Here is an 18,419-nt window from a genome sequence, read left to right on the forward strand (position 1 = left end):
GCATGTTGCAAAGCTTCCAATTATGACGAAGTTACTGATACACTGAGCTGTTATACATTGTAACTGTAGCAGACGATAATGAGGTGATAGAATAAAACAGCAGAGGTGTCACAGCTACGTCACAATGACTTTACATCAAACAATAATTGCAATGTTGTGTGATCATCTGGGAGTACAAAATACAGATCTTAAGAAAAATTATATTACAGCAAAAACTGTATCCCAAATAAAATAAATTGCTGTACATACCTACGAAAATAAATAATTATGTGATTTCAGAATATGCTGAACTCCTGCCAATATCTCCAACGATTTTCATGGATCAAAGGTTGCCAATATCTCCAACGATTTTCATGGATCAAAGGTTGCATTCAGACAATTTGTCACTAAATCTCTCAGAATCGGAGTATGGGATGATGAAGTTCGAGGTAAGGGAATTTATGTACATGCACAGGTACGAGGTGTTTAGTAAGTCCCATTCCCCAGTATCAGGATCTGATATTGCTACGCTAGCCATCAAGCATTCGAATATAACATTATGGCCTTCTGCACAGTACATGATTTATCTTCATGAATTCAACAGACGACTACATATTCGCCATCCAATGATCATCTCTGCTTTGTGATTATCGCTTTATGTGTGAATCTCTTGATTGCATTCTGTATGCCACATAGTTCTTTTACATCATTCAATTTCAGAACGAACAAGACACGGACGAAAACAATCACTCACCAAATGAAAGCTCCCAAGATAGTAGCTCCCAGGAGAATGAGACATGTGAAAACACAGAAGAAGTTAGATCCAAACCCTATTCAGAGTCTGGTGAATTAGAGAAGAGAAACGAACAAGAAGGTTAGTCTAGAAATGCATTTCAAGATAAATACGGTGTGGAACGCAGGGCGCCAAAAGGCTTTTGTTATGTTATCTGTTACACAATCTCAATGAGAGTAGGTGTAATGGGCTAAACATCTACAGTAACGTGATGCTGTATGTGGCATACCTATCATAATCTATTGAGTGCTGACAAATTGCTAAACTCCACTGTTTTCAACATGTTAGTGCCTGGACCTGGTGATTTGTTTCCCTTGATGTTATTTGTTCTGGGTACCATTTAGATACACTCATGACAATAATAATCCAACCAGATTTATTAAATCGAACAATTTTACACATAAACCACCTTCTAATTTTGGTCTAATTTCACAATGGATGCAATAAAATTGATGTCAGCATTTCTCAAGCAACCGCTGTTTTTGTTGACAGGATTAGACAATCAAGACATATTTCGGTGTGGAGATTGTAAGCTGAGTTTCTTCAAAATAGACGACTTCCTTCAACATAAGAAGTCAGAGCTTCAGTGTAAAAAGCAAAATAGTGTCGAAAGGAGGAATGGGCCGGAGCCACCAGCAAATGAGAAAGAGAAGGTAAGAGCACTATTTAGCGTATGTTTCTGTGGCAATTTTGCCTCTGGTAGGTGCCAGATACTCCATTATACATGTCATAAATGAGGCATTTAGTGTCCGAGACGACAGCGTAATCATGTACATTGTTAGGTGATTTCTCACTGATGCAGTTGATGGATGGAACGATATGAGACCAGAGGTACTTTACACACGGGATTAAGAAAACAATTTCTGTTCATGCCTATGACTTCTGAGTGATAGAGTGGGCAAAAGAGTAGTGTCCATGTGAAAATTCTATTTCATGGTAACATGTTTGAAATCATTGTTTTTCGATTTAATGCATCCAATTCTTGGATATCAATACTGTGACAAATTCAGCTTGAACATGTCAGTCATGTCCAACTTTTGCCCATGTTTAACATTGATCCAACACATGTTCAAATTATAAAACTTGTAATATTCGAAGGTGTTTAGTTCAGTTTTCTTGCTTTTAGGCCTCAACGAGTGAAACAGCTTGTAGCAGTGCATCAGCAGGAAAGAAGAAAACAACGAAGATGAAGACCAAATCAACAGAGTCGAAATACCCATCAGGTAAGAAGCCATTTATGGGCAATATCTTAGTGTGTAGGGAGCAAATTGGGGAATGCAATCCATTTAACCCTTTTGGCCCTATGAGGTGATCAGTTTGACTGTTTTGCTGAGAAGCTTCCGAGGATGCAAAACTACTGCTATAGATTACAACAGATAAAGCAATAGATATTTTTGCCCCATAATGACAAATTTTCTTCTGTCAAATATTTCTCCATTGCAACTGACTTATCCGTTTGTATCTTGACTACCTGATATATTTACCATGCACCCTTGAATGAGTGTTTTACGGTAGTGTTTCAACATATCAAGTCAATAAAGTGGACAATTGCGTGTCCACCTAATATGTTTGAGGTCGCTGGTGTACCTAATATGATTGAGATGGAAATGTATTCATGAGAAAATATTGGTGATATCCCAAAGCCATCCATCCCCCTCCCCTCCCACCGGCGATCCGCCATGTGCCTTGTGGAGTTATCAAGATATCTTATGACCGTCTGGTATGCTCAAGGGGGGGGGGGGGCATGTATCTGGTTGACCACATAATCTGCCCACTGTCCACTTAAAAATGTCATGCAAAACTTTCACTATTCCGACAGGAATTTGGCAGCATATGTGAACTTGGAGGGATTTAGCATGATGCTCTTTGTAATTTCTGTTATTGATGAGTGATAGGGTCAGGCTGAATTATGTCGAGCAATGTTTTGAAATCCAAGTTGACATTTACCATTTTGGCATCACTGATATAATAACTAATCAATGGCATCGCTGATACCATAACTGATTGAGGAACGGTATACAATGTATCATTGCTATTAATGCTAGTGCTGATAACCGGCTAGTGACTGCAATGAAACTGGAGGTATTGGTTGTCACACCAAAACCGTGAGGGTGGCGCTAAGTTGTAGACCGAGGCGGTGCCAGGTTTTGGCCAATAATTGCTCCACCGAGTGGTTTAGGTGAGACAATCAATGCTGACCGTGAGGTATCGACTTCAATTCTTAATCTCAAATCAAATAAGGAATAAAGTGGTTTTGAATGCTTTTGAAATGGTACAAATTCTACATTTTGCACCAACCAAAGCGGTTATGGTTCATTGGCACATAGTGCATTAACACTGTGATGTGTAGTTCATTCTAAACCAAGTTGATTTTATAATATGACATTTAATTTCCGTTTCATTTTTCAGACACGACAAAATTTAACTCAAAATTGCTCTATTCTTTCATGTTATGATGATTTTTTCTCAGTCGCGCTATCAGTGAACATGTTTTTTTCTCTAGTTACAGTACCTGTGTACCAGAGAAAGAGTGATGGTGCAAGAACCTACGATCGACGCCACTCGTGTTATTTCTGTGGGGCCTTAGACAGTAAAGTGTCCCGCCATTGGGGAAAGGCTCACAAAGACGAAATGGAGGTGGCCAAAATTCAGGCAATTTCGGACAAAGCCCATAAGGATAAAGAAAAAGAACGTTTGCGGCACATGGGAGACTTTAGCCATAATATCAAGGTTCTCCAGAAAGGAGAAGGTAGTCTCATTGTGTCCCGCCGACCATCTGTAGCCAGAAACGCAGAGGAGTACTTGCCATGCATTTATTGTTTGGCATTCTTGCATCAAGATGAGTTTTGGAGGCATGTAAAAACCTGCATATTTAATGATCGAGGGAAAAATAGCGATGCATCAGCTGAAGATAACGACTGTTTGCTTGAAAGTGAAGCTGAGGAGGAAAATCATACGGATAAAACAACTTCAGAAACGAACAGAAGCCATTCCATGAAGGTTCAGTGCCGGATTTTCCTGGAAGGTGCTACACGGGCTAATGAGCCACTTTTCAGCCAGGATATTGTAACCTTGAGGGAGGCGGTAATCAGTAGGATGCGCCATGGTCCTATAAAGTCAGCTGTCGAGAAAGATTTCATGATATTGAAATTTGGGTCGATACTTCTCAACAGATTAGGAAGAAACAAACATTATATCATATCCCAAAGAATGCGACAACTAGCACGCTTCTTGATTGCATTTCGTGATAGTGTAAAGAAAAACATTTCACTGACTGAAATAATTGATGGATGTTATTTTGATGATGCAGTCAATGTAACAAAAGAACTGTGTAGTGTAAGTGAGGATACCACAATGAGTGGGGTCCCTTTACTTGGAACCCCTTCACTCGGTCTACATCTCGGACACTCTCTTAAACGGTGTGGCCTTATAAAAAGAGGCATGGGTCTCAGAAAAAAAGATCGGGACATAGATGAGCAATCACGAACATTCCTAAAACTATTCAATGCAGAATGGACCCAGTCTATTTCAACCCAGGCTTTGCAAAGCTTAAAGGAGCGCCGGTATAATGCAACAGAAATACTTCCATTAACTAGCGACTTGTTGTCGTTTAAGAACTATCTGCAACAGCAGTTGGCGACCAGTGTGCAGGACCTTCAAGACCATCAATCATCCTGTTCATGGAGAAGGTTGTCAGAAGTGTTGTTCTGCCTCGTTACATTATTCAATAAGCGCAGGGGAGGAGAAGTGGCCAAGATGAATTTGTCTTGCTTCGTAGATAGACCGAAGTGGAATGCACTGGCCAACGAAGAGATTGTCAACTCTCTATCACCTCTCGAGGTACAGCTGATGAAGAGGTAAGTACATTTACGATACTTGAGCTATTTATCTTTGAACCAAAGACTTTGTTATCTTTAGCCGCGTTGCATGCCAACGAAAAAAGCGTACCTTGGCTGTGAAACGCTCCCGAAAATCGCTTATGTTGGTATAGGCCCTTATAGGTTGATGCCTTACGACCTCTTTATCAAGAATAAAAAATAACCCATATTAACCCGGAAACTCCAACAGACCGATTATCTCCAGCAATACTGGCAATTAAAGCTGAGAATATCTCTAGGTTGTAGAAACCCAAATCAAGGCCCTCGTACCTCCTACCCTCCTATTTGAGAGATACCACTGACTTTCTCAATCACGTACAAGAGGACGTGGAAAACCCCTTACTATACCTAGGAAATTTTGTCTCAGCGCTTTAGATGTTACTTCTCTTTACACCAATAATCATCACACCGAATGGATTTTGGCTGCAAAGGGAGCCCTAGACGGTATATACATCTAACCTGTCCCGACAGAAACCCTGACAAAAAATGATGCAGTATCCTCAAATGCAACTGCACTTTTGATGACAAAACTTCCTTCACAGCACACACATGGACACATGCATGGCCCCTAATTTCTGCAACCTATTCATGGGCAGGCTAGACATGCTAGAACACAACTTTTGGAAACCCAAGAGTTCCAACCAATTCTATGGAAACGGTTCATTGACAATATTTTCATGATTTCGACCCATAGCAGGGAATCCCTAGACAAGGCCATAAAGGCTCTCAATCAATTTCACCCAACCATAAATTTCACAGCGGATATATCTGAAAGTACAGCTAACTTTCTAGATGTCTAAAAAAATCAAAACTGATTTGAATGTCAACCACAGCAACCCCAGCGATAGACATTCGTATTTACATTCTAAATCTTGTCACCATGCATGAAAATCAAACATCGAAGTCGGCTACCCCTGAGCCGAGCCGAGCCTCTCTTTTCTTCTGATACAAATGACTACTGACGGAAATGCTACGACACTTCAAATACCTTGCTACATGTCCAAATATGGACACAGCAATTGAAAAATGCTGGGATTTGGCCGAGAATATTTACTAAAAGTAAGGGTGATTGAAAAAAGGGACATTTTTCCATTCATCACCACTCCATAATCCATCGAACCCACCATACTCCAGACCATAAACTGACCATACACTATAGACCATATACAGACATTAGCCTACGCTTAATGAATCCCCACATCCTGAGATACAGGATTTTTATTCTCCTACATTGAAATATTGAAAGGCTGAATATTGAAAGAAATATTGAGAATATATTTCAAACCACTGATTACATCAAGATATAGAATCCAAGACAACATGTGGTTATCGGAGGTGTAGAAATCTACGTAAACGAAATTTATACAGATTGTTGTTGTGAGGACTGTTGATTTCGATTCTTTTAATATCAGAATTTTGGCAACTGCTTTTTCAAATCATGGAGAGGAAAACCGTGATCTTGCGCTCGCTATATGCAGTAACAAGTTGTATGCGGTGAGAAAAATTCACCAAAACAATCATGTTTTAAAGTTTCACATCGCTTGGGAAAGATTATCAACCCTTTTGCCGACCTCAACTGTTTACACACCAGCAGGCCTAGGGCCGGCCTGCTCGAATTTTTTGGCATGGCAGTTGCATTTCAGCCGAAATTAAAATTCGAAATTGAGCTTAATTTTTTCATCACATTTTTATTTATAGTCTGGACATGGTACAGCTTCCTGGGAAACGGAACAGAAGGGTCCCACTCCTACTTAAACTAGAGTGGGTAACAGCAATGGACCTGCTTGTTCGAAACAGGGAGACCTGCAACGTCGTCAACAATGTATATTTTTTCGGACAGCCATGCAAGACAAATCATCTTGCACCATGGAAGGTAGGTATCTGGCATCTGACAAATCTGAAATTTCAAACAAGTCTTAATTTCATGAGGAGGGATCAATAACTGAAAAGTTTTGATAAGTCAAGACATTATTGTCTCAAGTTTTGCCTTTTCAACAAATTCCCTGAAATGAGCTATATTTTGAAGTAGCATCTCCTATATTTCAGGTTCTCAACCAAACTGCTGTCGCTGCAGGTTGTCTAAGACCAGAGCTGATATCCACAACACGATTACGAAAATACACTGCGACAGTAACCCAGGTATGTTTTACAACCCTCAATTAAAGATGTTTCTTCTATAAACTGAATTGAACGTTTTAGCAGTAATTTTCAATTTTTTTTATACGATTTTCTACAATCCGCTTGGGTTTATCTTTTACGATTTTCTACAATCAGCTTGGGTTTATCTTTTTGTAAAGGATATTGTGCACGTTATTACAATGCACTGTGCAGTCTAACAACTTTCATCTATGATTACAATCAACGCATAAAACGGACACAGTAACTATACCAAAGTTACATCTCCGTCAAAACTCTGGATTGGAATATTAAGCAACTTGTTAATCCGCAGAGACAGTAGAGAATCGGGACTTGAGTCAAATAAGTTTCAGATTTCCTTATTGCAAATTGGCTACTTTTTTAATTGACAGCTTGGCATCGCCGGGAATGTCCCATCATTTGACCCCTTTTGGGCGGAGATTTCAAAAAGAATCGTCTTTGTTCAGAGATGAAAAGAACATGATTTTCCCCACACGTTAAAACCATGAACATTTCTAAATTGCCACAGAAACATGTTTCAGCAAATTCCAAATACAAAATTCCCCAGCAAAATCACAGAGGATAAGTCAGTGTTGTGGTTCCATCACAGCACCACTTTCCCGTTCTCCAAAACGATAAGCAAATATTACCAGCAGTAATCTAGACAATAAATATGGTTATTTATTCCTGCAAATATAATATTGTGTCCTGCTTAGGAACAAATAGGCGCTTGTCTCATATGGACAAAATGCTTCAGGAAATTGTTTGTGTGGTCATCTGATTTAAGCTGTCTGGGGGCTATAGTCATGGTACAAAAGAAGAATGATATTTTCATTATTTTGATAAATTGTTACGAAACTGACGAGTTTTATTATGTCCGACTCATTAAATCATTATAAAATTAACTCACTGTGTTGAACTCCCGAGTGCCAACGATGCCAGAGTTGAGCATACGTAAGAATTAATTGTAACTCTAGAAATTCATTATGTTTCATTACCTGATTTTCAGATCCTTGGTCTTACACCTGGTGAAGTCGAATGGCTTAGCAACCATATGGGTCACACAGTGGATATTCACAAGGAAGCCTACAGGTTGCACGAATCAACTATAGAAATGGCTAAAGTGTCCAAACTGTTACTTGCCATTGACCAGGGAGTGGTTGGAAACTTCAGCGGAAAGTCATTGGACGAAATTGATATAGACAGTAAGTCTGACTTTCTTTAAACTTTAGTGCCATGCCAGAACAAGAGTGGAAAATGATTCCTCTCCTTGTAGAGTACTTTGTGGATTATGTGTTATGAGGACGATGAACTTGAGTCTGGGCAAATATGAAATGGCAGGGCACTTGCACGGCTTCAGACTTACATCATTATGCTTTCTGTGATCAATGTCAAGGTGATATGGGATCAAATTTGGAATGTTGATACATTTGTTTCTTTAACGTTTTAACATTTACGAAATAAACTTGTTTCAGATATTCCAAGGACTGCTTTTGATGAAGAAGATGATGTTGATTGGGATGAGGATGATGGTGAATGCAGTGAACATGCCAGTGATTCCAATGGTATGGTTAAGAAGACAAAGAACAAACGACGAAAGCGAAAGAACAGTGACGGTGAAGAGGGTGTTGATGGTCCACATGCTGATGATTCAGTGGCTAAAGGAAGACCAAAAAAGCGGAAGTTGAAAAAGAAGTTGACAGGAATACAAGGAAAACCGAGAAAATCCAATAAATTGCTGCCTGATGATTCACCCGACCGTTCTCCGGATTCTCTTCCAAGACGAACAGCTCGAAAGGGAAAAAAGATTAGAAATATAGAACCGAACTCTGATGAACATAATGATTCAACCATGGATTCAAATTATAAAGCAAGCAGTAGCAGCTCATCATCTGAATGTGATTCAGGAAATGATAGTATGGAGATGCCTAGAAAAAAAGGTAAAGCAACTGTCAGAGGAAAGACGCAGAGGGTAAGATGGACAAAGGAAGAACTGACTGCATTAGAACTGGGATTCAAGAGACACCTCTTGAATAAACGAATCCCTCGCCAGAATGATATTTCGAGGGTAGTTGGTAATTTTCCAGTCCTGCGCAGCAGAACTGATGCTCAGATAAAAAGTCGAGTTCAGCATATGATCAAATCGGATAGCAATGCACGAAACGCCTTGTTGAAAAAGTCAAAGGAAAAAATGGGAAATATCTAAATAATATGCAATGGTCAACCAACCAAATCACATTTTCAGATTGTCCTAAATCGGTGAAATTTTCCCCGAAGACCAGGCATTGCATTTCCTTGCTTGGAAAGGCCATCATAATTTCTTCTATTTGCTGTCCACCAAAATCATGTCTGCTCAGGTTTGTGATGATAAGTGTGGTGTTGGTATGTAAATTCACTCATTTTCTTGCCGCTTACTAGAGTTGCAAGTTATAGCATTTACATGTGATGGCAATCCATCCATATACCGTAACTTGTATTTTAGTTTCATGTTAATTTACTTGTCGCTAATACTAGAGTTGCAAGTTATAGCATTTACATGTGATGGCAATCCATCCATATACCGTAACTTGTATTTTAGTTTCATGTTAATTTACTTGTCGCTAATGCTAGAGTTGCAAGTTATAGCATTTACATGTGATGGCAATCCATCCATATACCGTAACTTGTATTTTAGTTTCATGTTAATTTTCTTGTCGCTAATACTAGAGTTGCAAGTCATAGCATTTGACATGTGATGGCAATCCATCCATATACCATAACTTGTATTTTAGTTTCATGTTAATTTTCTTGTCGCTAATGCTAGAGTTGCAAGTTATAGCATTTACATGTGATGGCAATCCATCCATATACTGTAACTTGTATTTTATTTTCATGTTAATTTTCTTGTCGCTAATGCTAGAGTTGCAAGTTATAGCATTTGACATGTGATGGCAATCCATCCATATACCGTAACTTGTATTTTATTTTCATGTTAATTTTCTTGTCGCTAATGCTAGAGTTGCAAGTTATAGCATTTGACATGTGATGGCAATCCATCCATATACCGCAACTTGTATTTTATTTTCATGTTAATTTTCTTGTCGCTAATGCTAGAGTTGCAAGTTATAGCATTTGACATGTGATGGCAATCCATCCATATACCATAACTTGTATTTTAGTTTCATGTTGATTTTCTTGTCGCTAATGCTAGAGTTGCAAGTTATAGCATTTGACATGTGATGGCAATCCATCCATATACCGCAACTTGTATTTTATTTTCATGTTAATTTTCTTGTCGCTAATGCTAGAGTTGCAAGTTATAGCATTTGACATGTGATGGCAATCCATCCATATACCGTAACTTGTATTTTAGTTGCATTGGCAATCAATCCAAATCACTTGTTATTAGATTAGTCTTTTTGAGAAAGGTGATATGCTAGTGCTTCGAGGCATTCGATGTAAATAGTCATTTGTAATTTGCATTTTTTTTCAAATACCCTCAGACTTGATTTATGGTGAACCAACTAATATGTTCAAAAAGATTCCGCTAAACTCAGAAAGTAAGGTTCATCAAATGTATATTAAAGTTACTGGTAATGTTGAGGGGAAGGGGGGGGGGGGGGCTGGGTGTTGTTTTGAAAGATATGCATAGATTTAAAGGTTTTCCTTGTGGTGTCTTTTTAGCAACTACCGTGATTGTTAACCCGGCAGGGCAATTGTTCTGTTTCTGGCAAGTGTAATCCTTTTTTTTTTCAACATATTTTCTTGTTGGGAAAGTGATGACCTCATAGAAATGCTGTGGTCCCCTTTGCCAGAAATGTATACAAATTGAATGTACTGGTAAATTCTGTCATTGCAATATGTGTACTTCGGACATATTGTTTTGGTGGTTGATGTTGCAGGAATTTTTGGGTCAGCCGAGTGAAGGACAGCAAGTCAGCAATTTTGTTTATGAGGACATCAATACTGCGGTAGCAAAAATTGTGGGGGGGGGATTTTCAGGGTTCAATACCCATAATTCATCGTAATGGACAAATGGCACCCTATCTCTTAATGATACACACTCAAGGGCAAGTTGCCGACAATTTTGTGCAAATATTTCAGCCTATGTTACAGCTACAACAACCTGGGTTCAGGGTTACAAATTCATGGACCGGAACTTTCTGAATATCCCATTGTATGCATTTAATGTCACAAGAGATTGCTCTTTTGATGAATACAGTGGATGATTGTACTTACCATCGATTTAATTATGTTATTTTGTGCAAAAAAACTTGGATCAGTTTACTTTCATCTTCAGTAGCCCAATTAACAACTTGCAAAACAGGGCTCGTTGACTTGTCTGACTGATGTTATTCTTTACGTACCGTGAATTGCACTTGTCATTGTGATCACAAGCATATTTCCTGGCTCTGGGGGCGGGAATGTGGGATCATTTAGAATTTTAAAGAGAAAAACAAAAAGGTTCCAGACAAATGGGAGATATGCTTGTGTTCAGCTTTGGTGACAATGGTGATGTTACCATTGAGCCCCCCATCATAGCTCACAAGATTTTAGTGACTACTGATAATGCAGTTCGAATGTTAACAAATAGAAAATGTTCTTATTTCAACTTCGAACAGTTTGATAAAAAGGCATTTCAGTGTCTAATATCATGCCTGAATGTAGGCGCAAAAGTTCCGCTTTATGATAATTTACTATATCTCACTGTAGAGATCATATGTTATCTTCAGTTAGAAGAGTCGATAGTTAGTGACTTGATACCTATAATTCCAAATGGACAAATGGCACCCTATCTCAAAGTGATGCATACTCTCCTTTGCGCTAACTATTGTGACACAGTCGAAAATATTTTCAGAAAGTGCAGGTTGCCTACTTTTTTGTGCAAATGTGTAAGTCCAAGTTACCGCAAATTTAAACAAAATTACAGAAACGCCTAAAGGCACCATGAATGGTTTGTCACCAAATGCCAGATTCGGTGCAGGTGCAAAACATGCTCCCAATATCAATCGGAGAGATTGCGTCAGATGTTTAAAAACGACGAGAATGCGTATTCTAATCCGTATTATGGCCCTTTTGAAAGATCACCATTGCAAAATCTTCCAATCTAAATTCTATGTGCAAGACACTGTAAAACAAGTCCCAGTTATTTTTGGCAAATAACTTAGCAGACACTTCAAAAACAAGTGATTTTTTGATGGGCCCCAGTCTAAAAAATTAACTGCTCTCATGGTATGCATTTGACTCGAGGTTGAATTTTTGAATTTTTGAATTTTTGTTGAGGAGACAATAATTTTGTATCGATTTGATAATGTTTTTTTGGTACAAAGGGGTGGGGTTAAAAATTTTCTTTCACGTCTTGAAATAGGTTGCCAGGCTACTCAAGATGCAGCAAGATGATATAATTAATCATATGCGTGCACTATATCACACGTTGTACTATTTTTTGTATGTTTTTATGTTTTTTCTTGAGATATTTCTTATTCATTTTCAAAAGTAAATTACCCTGCAGTTTTACGAGCCTTGCCTTGAAAAGGAGTTGCCTAGTGAGCTAACCGAAATTATCCGTACACGTGTCATGTTACTTTACAATACCTCATTGACTTCTTCTTCTTCGTGCTTACCCGGAGAGGAAATAATGACGCAAAAGAAACAGACAAAAGATTAGTTCATTTTGAGATGCGCAAGGCCCGCAAAAAGATTCCGCTAAACTCAGAAAGTAAGGTTCATCAAATGTATATTAAAGTTACTGGGTAATGTTGAGGGGAAGGGGGGGGGGGCTGGGTGTTGTTTTGAAAGATATGCATAGATTTAAAGGTTTTCCTTGTGGTGTCTTTTTAGCAACTACCGTGATTGTTAACCCGGCAGGGCAATTGTTCTGTTTCTGGCAAGTGTAATCCTTTTTTTTTTCAACATATTTTCTTGTTGGGAAAGTGATGACCTCATAGAAATGCTGTGGTCCCCTTTGCCAGAAATGTATACAAATTGAATGTACTGGTAAATTCTGTCATTGCAATATGTGTACTTCGGACATATTGTTTTGGTGGTTGATGTTGCAGGAATTTTTGGGTCAGCCGAGTGAAGGACAGCAAGTCAGCAATTTTGTTTATGAGGACATCAATACTGCGGTAGCAAAAATTGTGGGGGGGGGATTTTCAGGGTTCAATACCCATAATTCATCGTAATGGACAAATGGCACCCTATCTCTTAATGATACACACTCAAGGGCAAGTTGCCGACAATTTTGTGCAAATATTTCAGCCTATGTTACAGCTACAACAACCTGGGTTCAGGGTTACAAATTCATGGACCGGAACTTTCTGAATATCCCATTGTATGCATTTAATGTCACAAGAGATTGCTCTTTTGATGAATACAGTGGATGATTGTACTTACCATCGATTTAATTATGTTATTTTGTGCAAAAAAACTTGGATCAGTTTACTTTCATCTTCAGTAGCCCAATTAACAACTTGCAAAACAGGGCTCGTTGACTTGTCTGACTGATGTTATTCTTTACGTACCGTGAATTGCACTTGTCATTGTGATCACAAGCATATTTCCTGGCTCTGGGGGCGGGAATGTGGGATCATTTAGAATTTTAAAGAGAAAAACAAAAAGGTTCCAGACAAATGGGAGATATGCTTGTGTTCAGCTTTGGTGACAATGGTGATGTTACCATTGAGCCCCCCATCATAGCTCACAAGATTTTAGTGACTACTGATAATGCAGTTCGAATGTTAACAAATAGAAAATGTTCTTATTTCAACTTCGAACAGTTTGATAAAAAGGCATTTCAGTGTCTAATATCATGCCTGAATGTAGGCGCAAAAGTTCCGCTTTATGATAATTTACTATATCTCACTGTAGAGATCATATGTTATCTTCAGTTAGAAGAGTCGATAGTTAGTGACTTGATACCTATAATTCCAAATGGACAAATGGCACCCTATCTCAAAGTGATGCATACTCTCCTTTGCGCTAACTATTGTGACACAGTCGAAAATATTTTCAGAAAGTGCAGGTTGCCTACTTTTTTGTGCAAATGTGTAAGTCCAAGTTACCGCAAATTTAAACAAAATTACAGAAACGCCTAAAGGCACCATGAATGGTTTGTCACCAAATGCCAGATTCGGTGCAGGTGCAAAACATGCTCCCAATATCAATCGGAGAGATTGCGTCAGATGTTTAAAAACGACGAGAATGCGTATTCTAATCCGTATTATGGCCCTTTTGAAAGATCACCATTGCAAAATCTTCCAATCTAAATTCTATGTGCAAGACACTGTAAAACAAGTCCCAGTTATTTTTGGCAAATAACTTAGCAGACACTTCAAAAACAAGTGATTTTTTGATGGGCCCCAGTCTAAAAAATTAACTGCTCTCATGGTATGCATTTGACTCGAGGTTGAATTTTTGAATTTTTGAATTTTTGTTGAGGAGACAATAATTTTGTATCGATTTGATAATGTTTTTTTGGTACAAAGGGGTGGGGTTAAAAATTTTCTTTCACGTCTTGAAATAGGTTGCCAGGCTACTCAAGATGCAGCAAGATGATATAATTAATCATATGCGTGCACTATATCACACGTTGTACTATTTTTTGTATGTTTTTATGTTTTTTCTTGAGATATTTCTTATTCATTTTCAAAAGTAAATTACCCTGCAGTTTTACGAGCCTTGCCTTGAAAAGGAGTTGCCTAGTGAGCTAACCGAAATTATCCGTACACGTGTCATGTTACTTTACAATACCTCATTGACTTCTTCTTCTTCGTGCTTACCCGGAGAGGAAATAATGACGCAAAAGAAACAGACAAAAGATTAGTTCATTTTGAGATGCGCAAGGCCCGCAAAAAGATTCCGCTAAACTCAGAAAGTAAGGTTCATCAAATGTATATTAAAGTTACTGGTAATGTTGAGGGGAAGGGGGGGGGGGGCTGGGTGTTGTTTTGAAAGATATGCATAGATTTAAAGGTTTTCCTTGTGGTGTCTTTTTAGCAACTACCGTGATTGTTAACCCGGCAGGGCAATTGTTCTGTTTCTGGCAAGTGTAATCCTTTTTTTTTTCAACATATCTTCTTGTTGGGAAAGTGATGACCTCATAGAAATGCTGTGGTCCCCTTTGCCAGAAATGTATACAAATTGAATGTACTGGTAAATTCTGTCATTGCAATATGTGTACTTCGGACATATTGTTTTGGTGGTTGATGTTGCAGGAATTTTTGGGTCAGCCGAGTGAAGGACAGCAAGTCAGCAATTTTGTTTATGAGGACATCAATACTGCGGTAGCAAAAATTGTGGGGGGGGGGATTTTCAGGGTTCAATACCCATAATTCATCGTAATGGACAAATGGCACCCTATCTCTTAATGATACACACTCAAGGGCAAGTTGCCGACAATTTTGTGCAAATATTTCAGCCTATGTTACAGCGACAACAACCTGGGTTCAGGGTTACAAATTCATGGACCGGAACTTTCTGAATATCCCATTGTATGCATTTAATGTCACAAGAGATTGCTCTTTTGATGAATACAGTGGATGATTGTACTTACCATCGATTTAATTATGTTATTTTGTGCAAAAAAACTTGGATCAGTTTACTTTCATCTTCAGTAGCCCAATTAACAACTTGCAAAACAGGGCTCGTTGACTTGTCTGACTGATGTTATTCTTTACGTACCGTGAATTGCACTTGTCATTGTGATCACAAGCATATTTCCTGGCTCTGGGGGCGGGAATGTGGGATCATTTAGAATTTTAAAGAGAAAAACAAAAAGGTTCCAGACAAATGGGAGATATGCTTGTGTTCAGCTTTGGTGACAATGGTGATGTTACCATTGAGCCCCCCATCATAGCTCACAAGATTTTAGTGACTACTGATAATGCAGTTCGAATGTTAACAAATAGAAAATGTTCTTATTTCAACTTCGAACAGTTTGATAAAAAGGCATTTCAGTGTCTAATATCATGCCTGAATGTAGGCGCAAAAGTTCCGCTTTATGATAATTTACTATATCTCACTGTAGAGATCATATGTTATCTTCAGTTAGAAGAGTCGATAGTTAGTGACTTGATACCTATAATTCCAAATGGACAAATGGCACCCTATCTCAAAGTGATGCATACTCTCCTTTGCGCTAACTATTGTGACACAGTCGAAAATATTTTCAGAAAGTGCAGGTTGCCTACTTTTTTGTGCAAATGTGTAAGTCTAAGTTACCGCAAATTTAAACAAAATTACAGAAACGCCAAAAGGCACCATGAATGGTTTGTCACCAAATGCCAGATTCGGTGCAGGTGCAAAACATGCTCCCAATATCAATCGGAGAGATTGCGTCAGATGTTTAAAAACGACGAGAATGCGTATTCTAATCCGTATTATGGCCCTTTTGAAAGATCACCATTGCAAAATCTTCCAATCTAAATTCTATGTGCAAGACACTGTAAAACAAGTCCCAGTTATTTTTGGCAAATAACTTAGCAGACACTTCAAAAACAAGTGATTTTTTGATGGGCCCCAGTCTAAAAAATTAACTGCTCTCATGGTATGCATTTGACTCGAGGTTGAATTTTTGAATTTTTGAATTTTTGTTGAGGAGACAATAATTTTGTATCGATTTGATAATGTTTTTTTGGTACAAAGGGGTGGGGTTAAAAATTTTCTTTCACGTCTTGAAATAGGTTGCCAGGCTACTCAAGATGCAGCAAGATGATATAATTAATCATATGCGTGCACTATATCACACGTTGTACTATTTTTTGTATGTTTTCATGTTTTTTCTTGAGATATTTCTTATTCATTTTCAAAAGTAAATTACCCTGCAGTTTTACGAGCCTTGCCTTGAAAAGGAGTTGCCTAGTGAGCTAACCGAAATTATCCGTACACTTGTCATGTTACTTTACAATACCTCATTGACTTCTTCTTCTTCTGAGTTCGAAAATTCAGACACATGCAAAACAGTCACTCCGTTTTCAGTAACAAGGTCGGCTATCCACTACATTTTCAATGCGAACTGTGCCAATTTGATTACGCTTATAATCACGGTCTTTATTAAGGTATCGGTTTGCCCAGGAAAACTACGTGCTTAGCCGGAGAGGAAATAATGACGCAAAAGAAACAGACAAAAGATTAGTTCATTTTGAGATGCGCAAGGCCCGCATTTTGTTACAAAGGTAAACCAATACCTCTACCCACGGTGATAATGCCTTTGCCAAAACCAACACGGATTACAACAGATATTTTTAGTTTGTAAAATATTTGTAAATGTAATAAATGTAAAAATGTAATAAATGTAATAAATGTACCAATTTTTAATATTTTGTACGACTCCATTATAAGACTTTTGGCCAGGCATGGCTTCACTTCCTACGCAATTTTTACATCAGTCTTAACTCAAACTGTCCGCTCATCACTCATTATGTAAAAGTTGCATTCGCGAAATCAGCAAAATGTCTAAATTACATGGTCCGTTATCATACTGCCTTTTGTCTTCGTAGGACAGAATTGGGAACCGATTGATTGGCGAAAATGCCACAATCTTTGTTGGAAATGAATAAAAATTACCATAGTGAAATATACAATCGTTGTTTCTTGTTTTATGTTGCTTATTTGAAACGGGAATGTGTTGCACAGGAATTTGTAAGTGTCCCCCTAAAAACCTAGAGGTAACGTTGATGACTCTCGAGTATGTTTGTATGATTGTAAGATTGTAAGATTGTATGAAAGAATTAAGTTATGAGGTAAAATATATCATGCATAGTAATCTCTAGGTTTTAAGGATTTTATAAAACCACTGAACTTGGATCACATTTAACTTGTCCCTAAATTTTTATTGTGACTTTGTCCTTAAAAAAGGACTGCTGGATGATTAGATATTAATATTAAACACGGAATCGATTTTTATGCAACACAGCAATGATAAGGATGATGTTATTTAAGTGACTGTCAAGATGTCGATTATTTTGGATACATTGATGGAAATATAAAGGGGTCATGGAAGAGGACCTCGTAATGGAGCTTAAAATGGCGAGTCTCATTTTGGACAAAATCCATATTTATTGGCAAAAAGTCGATGCGCTGTTATGCCAGACCACAAGATTTTGCATTTGAAATAGCTAGTATATATAACTTTATTTCAGTCCTAACTTGATAACAAATACATGTATGTAGGGCTAAAAGGTACCCTCAAACCTCCGAGTGAATAACTCGAAGCTAAAACATAGCTCAAGGGACTTTTTCTAATTTACTGGATACCCCTACTCGGCCAGTTGCCAGCTCCGTAAAGTTTTGAGAAAAAACAAACAACATATATATATGACTGCTAAGAACACTTAAGCTGTGCAATACGAATAAGAAGTTTCAGTATTAACATATATCATGGGTTCGAATGTGTGGGGGGGGGGGAGGCAGGGGCCTTCGAGATTCGAACTCATGACCTCAACAAATATTCAGTTCTTTCACCACCAGCACCAGCACAAGCCTGTTGAAAGTGATGGTATTCGTGGGGTCATGTGTGACTTTGGCGAGGATATGGGTACATAACTCGTACTAATTTTGAGCTTCAATCATCATTTCCATGTAACATCAAATCAATGCTTTACAAACTTCGGTCTGGATTGGGGTTTGGATGGGACAGAACACTATGTGCATCC

General features: G+C 38.2%; 1 protein-coding gene across 1 annotated transcript in view; it reads left to right on the forward strand.

The window, feature by feature from the left end:
- LOC135499365 (uncharacterized) overlaps nt 1-17,348 on the forward strand; it is a gene marked incomplete at its 5' end in the record, with an annotated part of 28,948 nt that extends 11,600 nt beyond the window's left edge. The window contains 9 exons of the mRNA XM_064790110.1: nt 280-428; nt 700-853; nt 1,265-1,425; nt 1,899-1,995; nt 3,276-4,629; nt 6,349-6,523; nt 6,697-6,789; nt 7,796-7,991; nt 8,262-17,348. Coding sequence (XP_064646180.1) covers nt 280-428; nt 700-853; nt 1,265-1,425; nt 1,899-1,995; nt 3,276-4,629; nt 6,349-6,523; nt 6,697-6,789; nt 7,796-7,991; nt 8,262-8,992 — 3,110 coding nt within the window. The remainder of the gene's footprint in view (nt 1-279; nt 429-699; nt 854-1,264; nt 1,426-1,898; nt 1,996-3,275; nt 4,630-6,348; nt 6,524-6,696; nt 6,790-7,795; nt 7,992-8,261) is intronic.
- Between the last annotated feature and the right edge of the window lie 1,071 nt (nt 17,349-18,419).

The sequence above is a fragment of the Lineus longissimus genome, chromosome 15 (assembly GCF_910592395.1).
Source record: "Lineus longissimus chromosome 15, tnLinLong1.2, whole genome shotgun sequence".
Lineage (NCBI taxonomy): Eukaryota > Metazoa > Nemertea > Pilidiophora > Heteronemertea > Lineidae > Lineus > Lineus longissimus.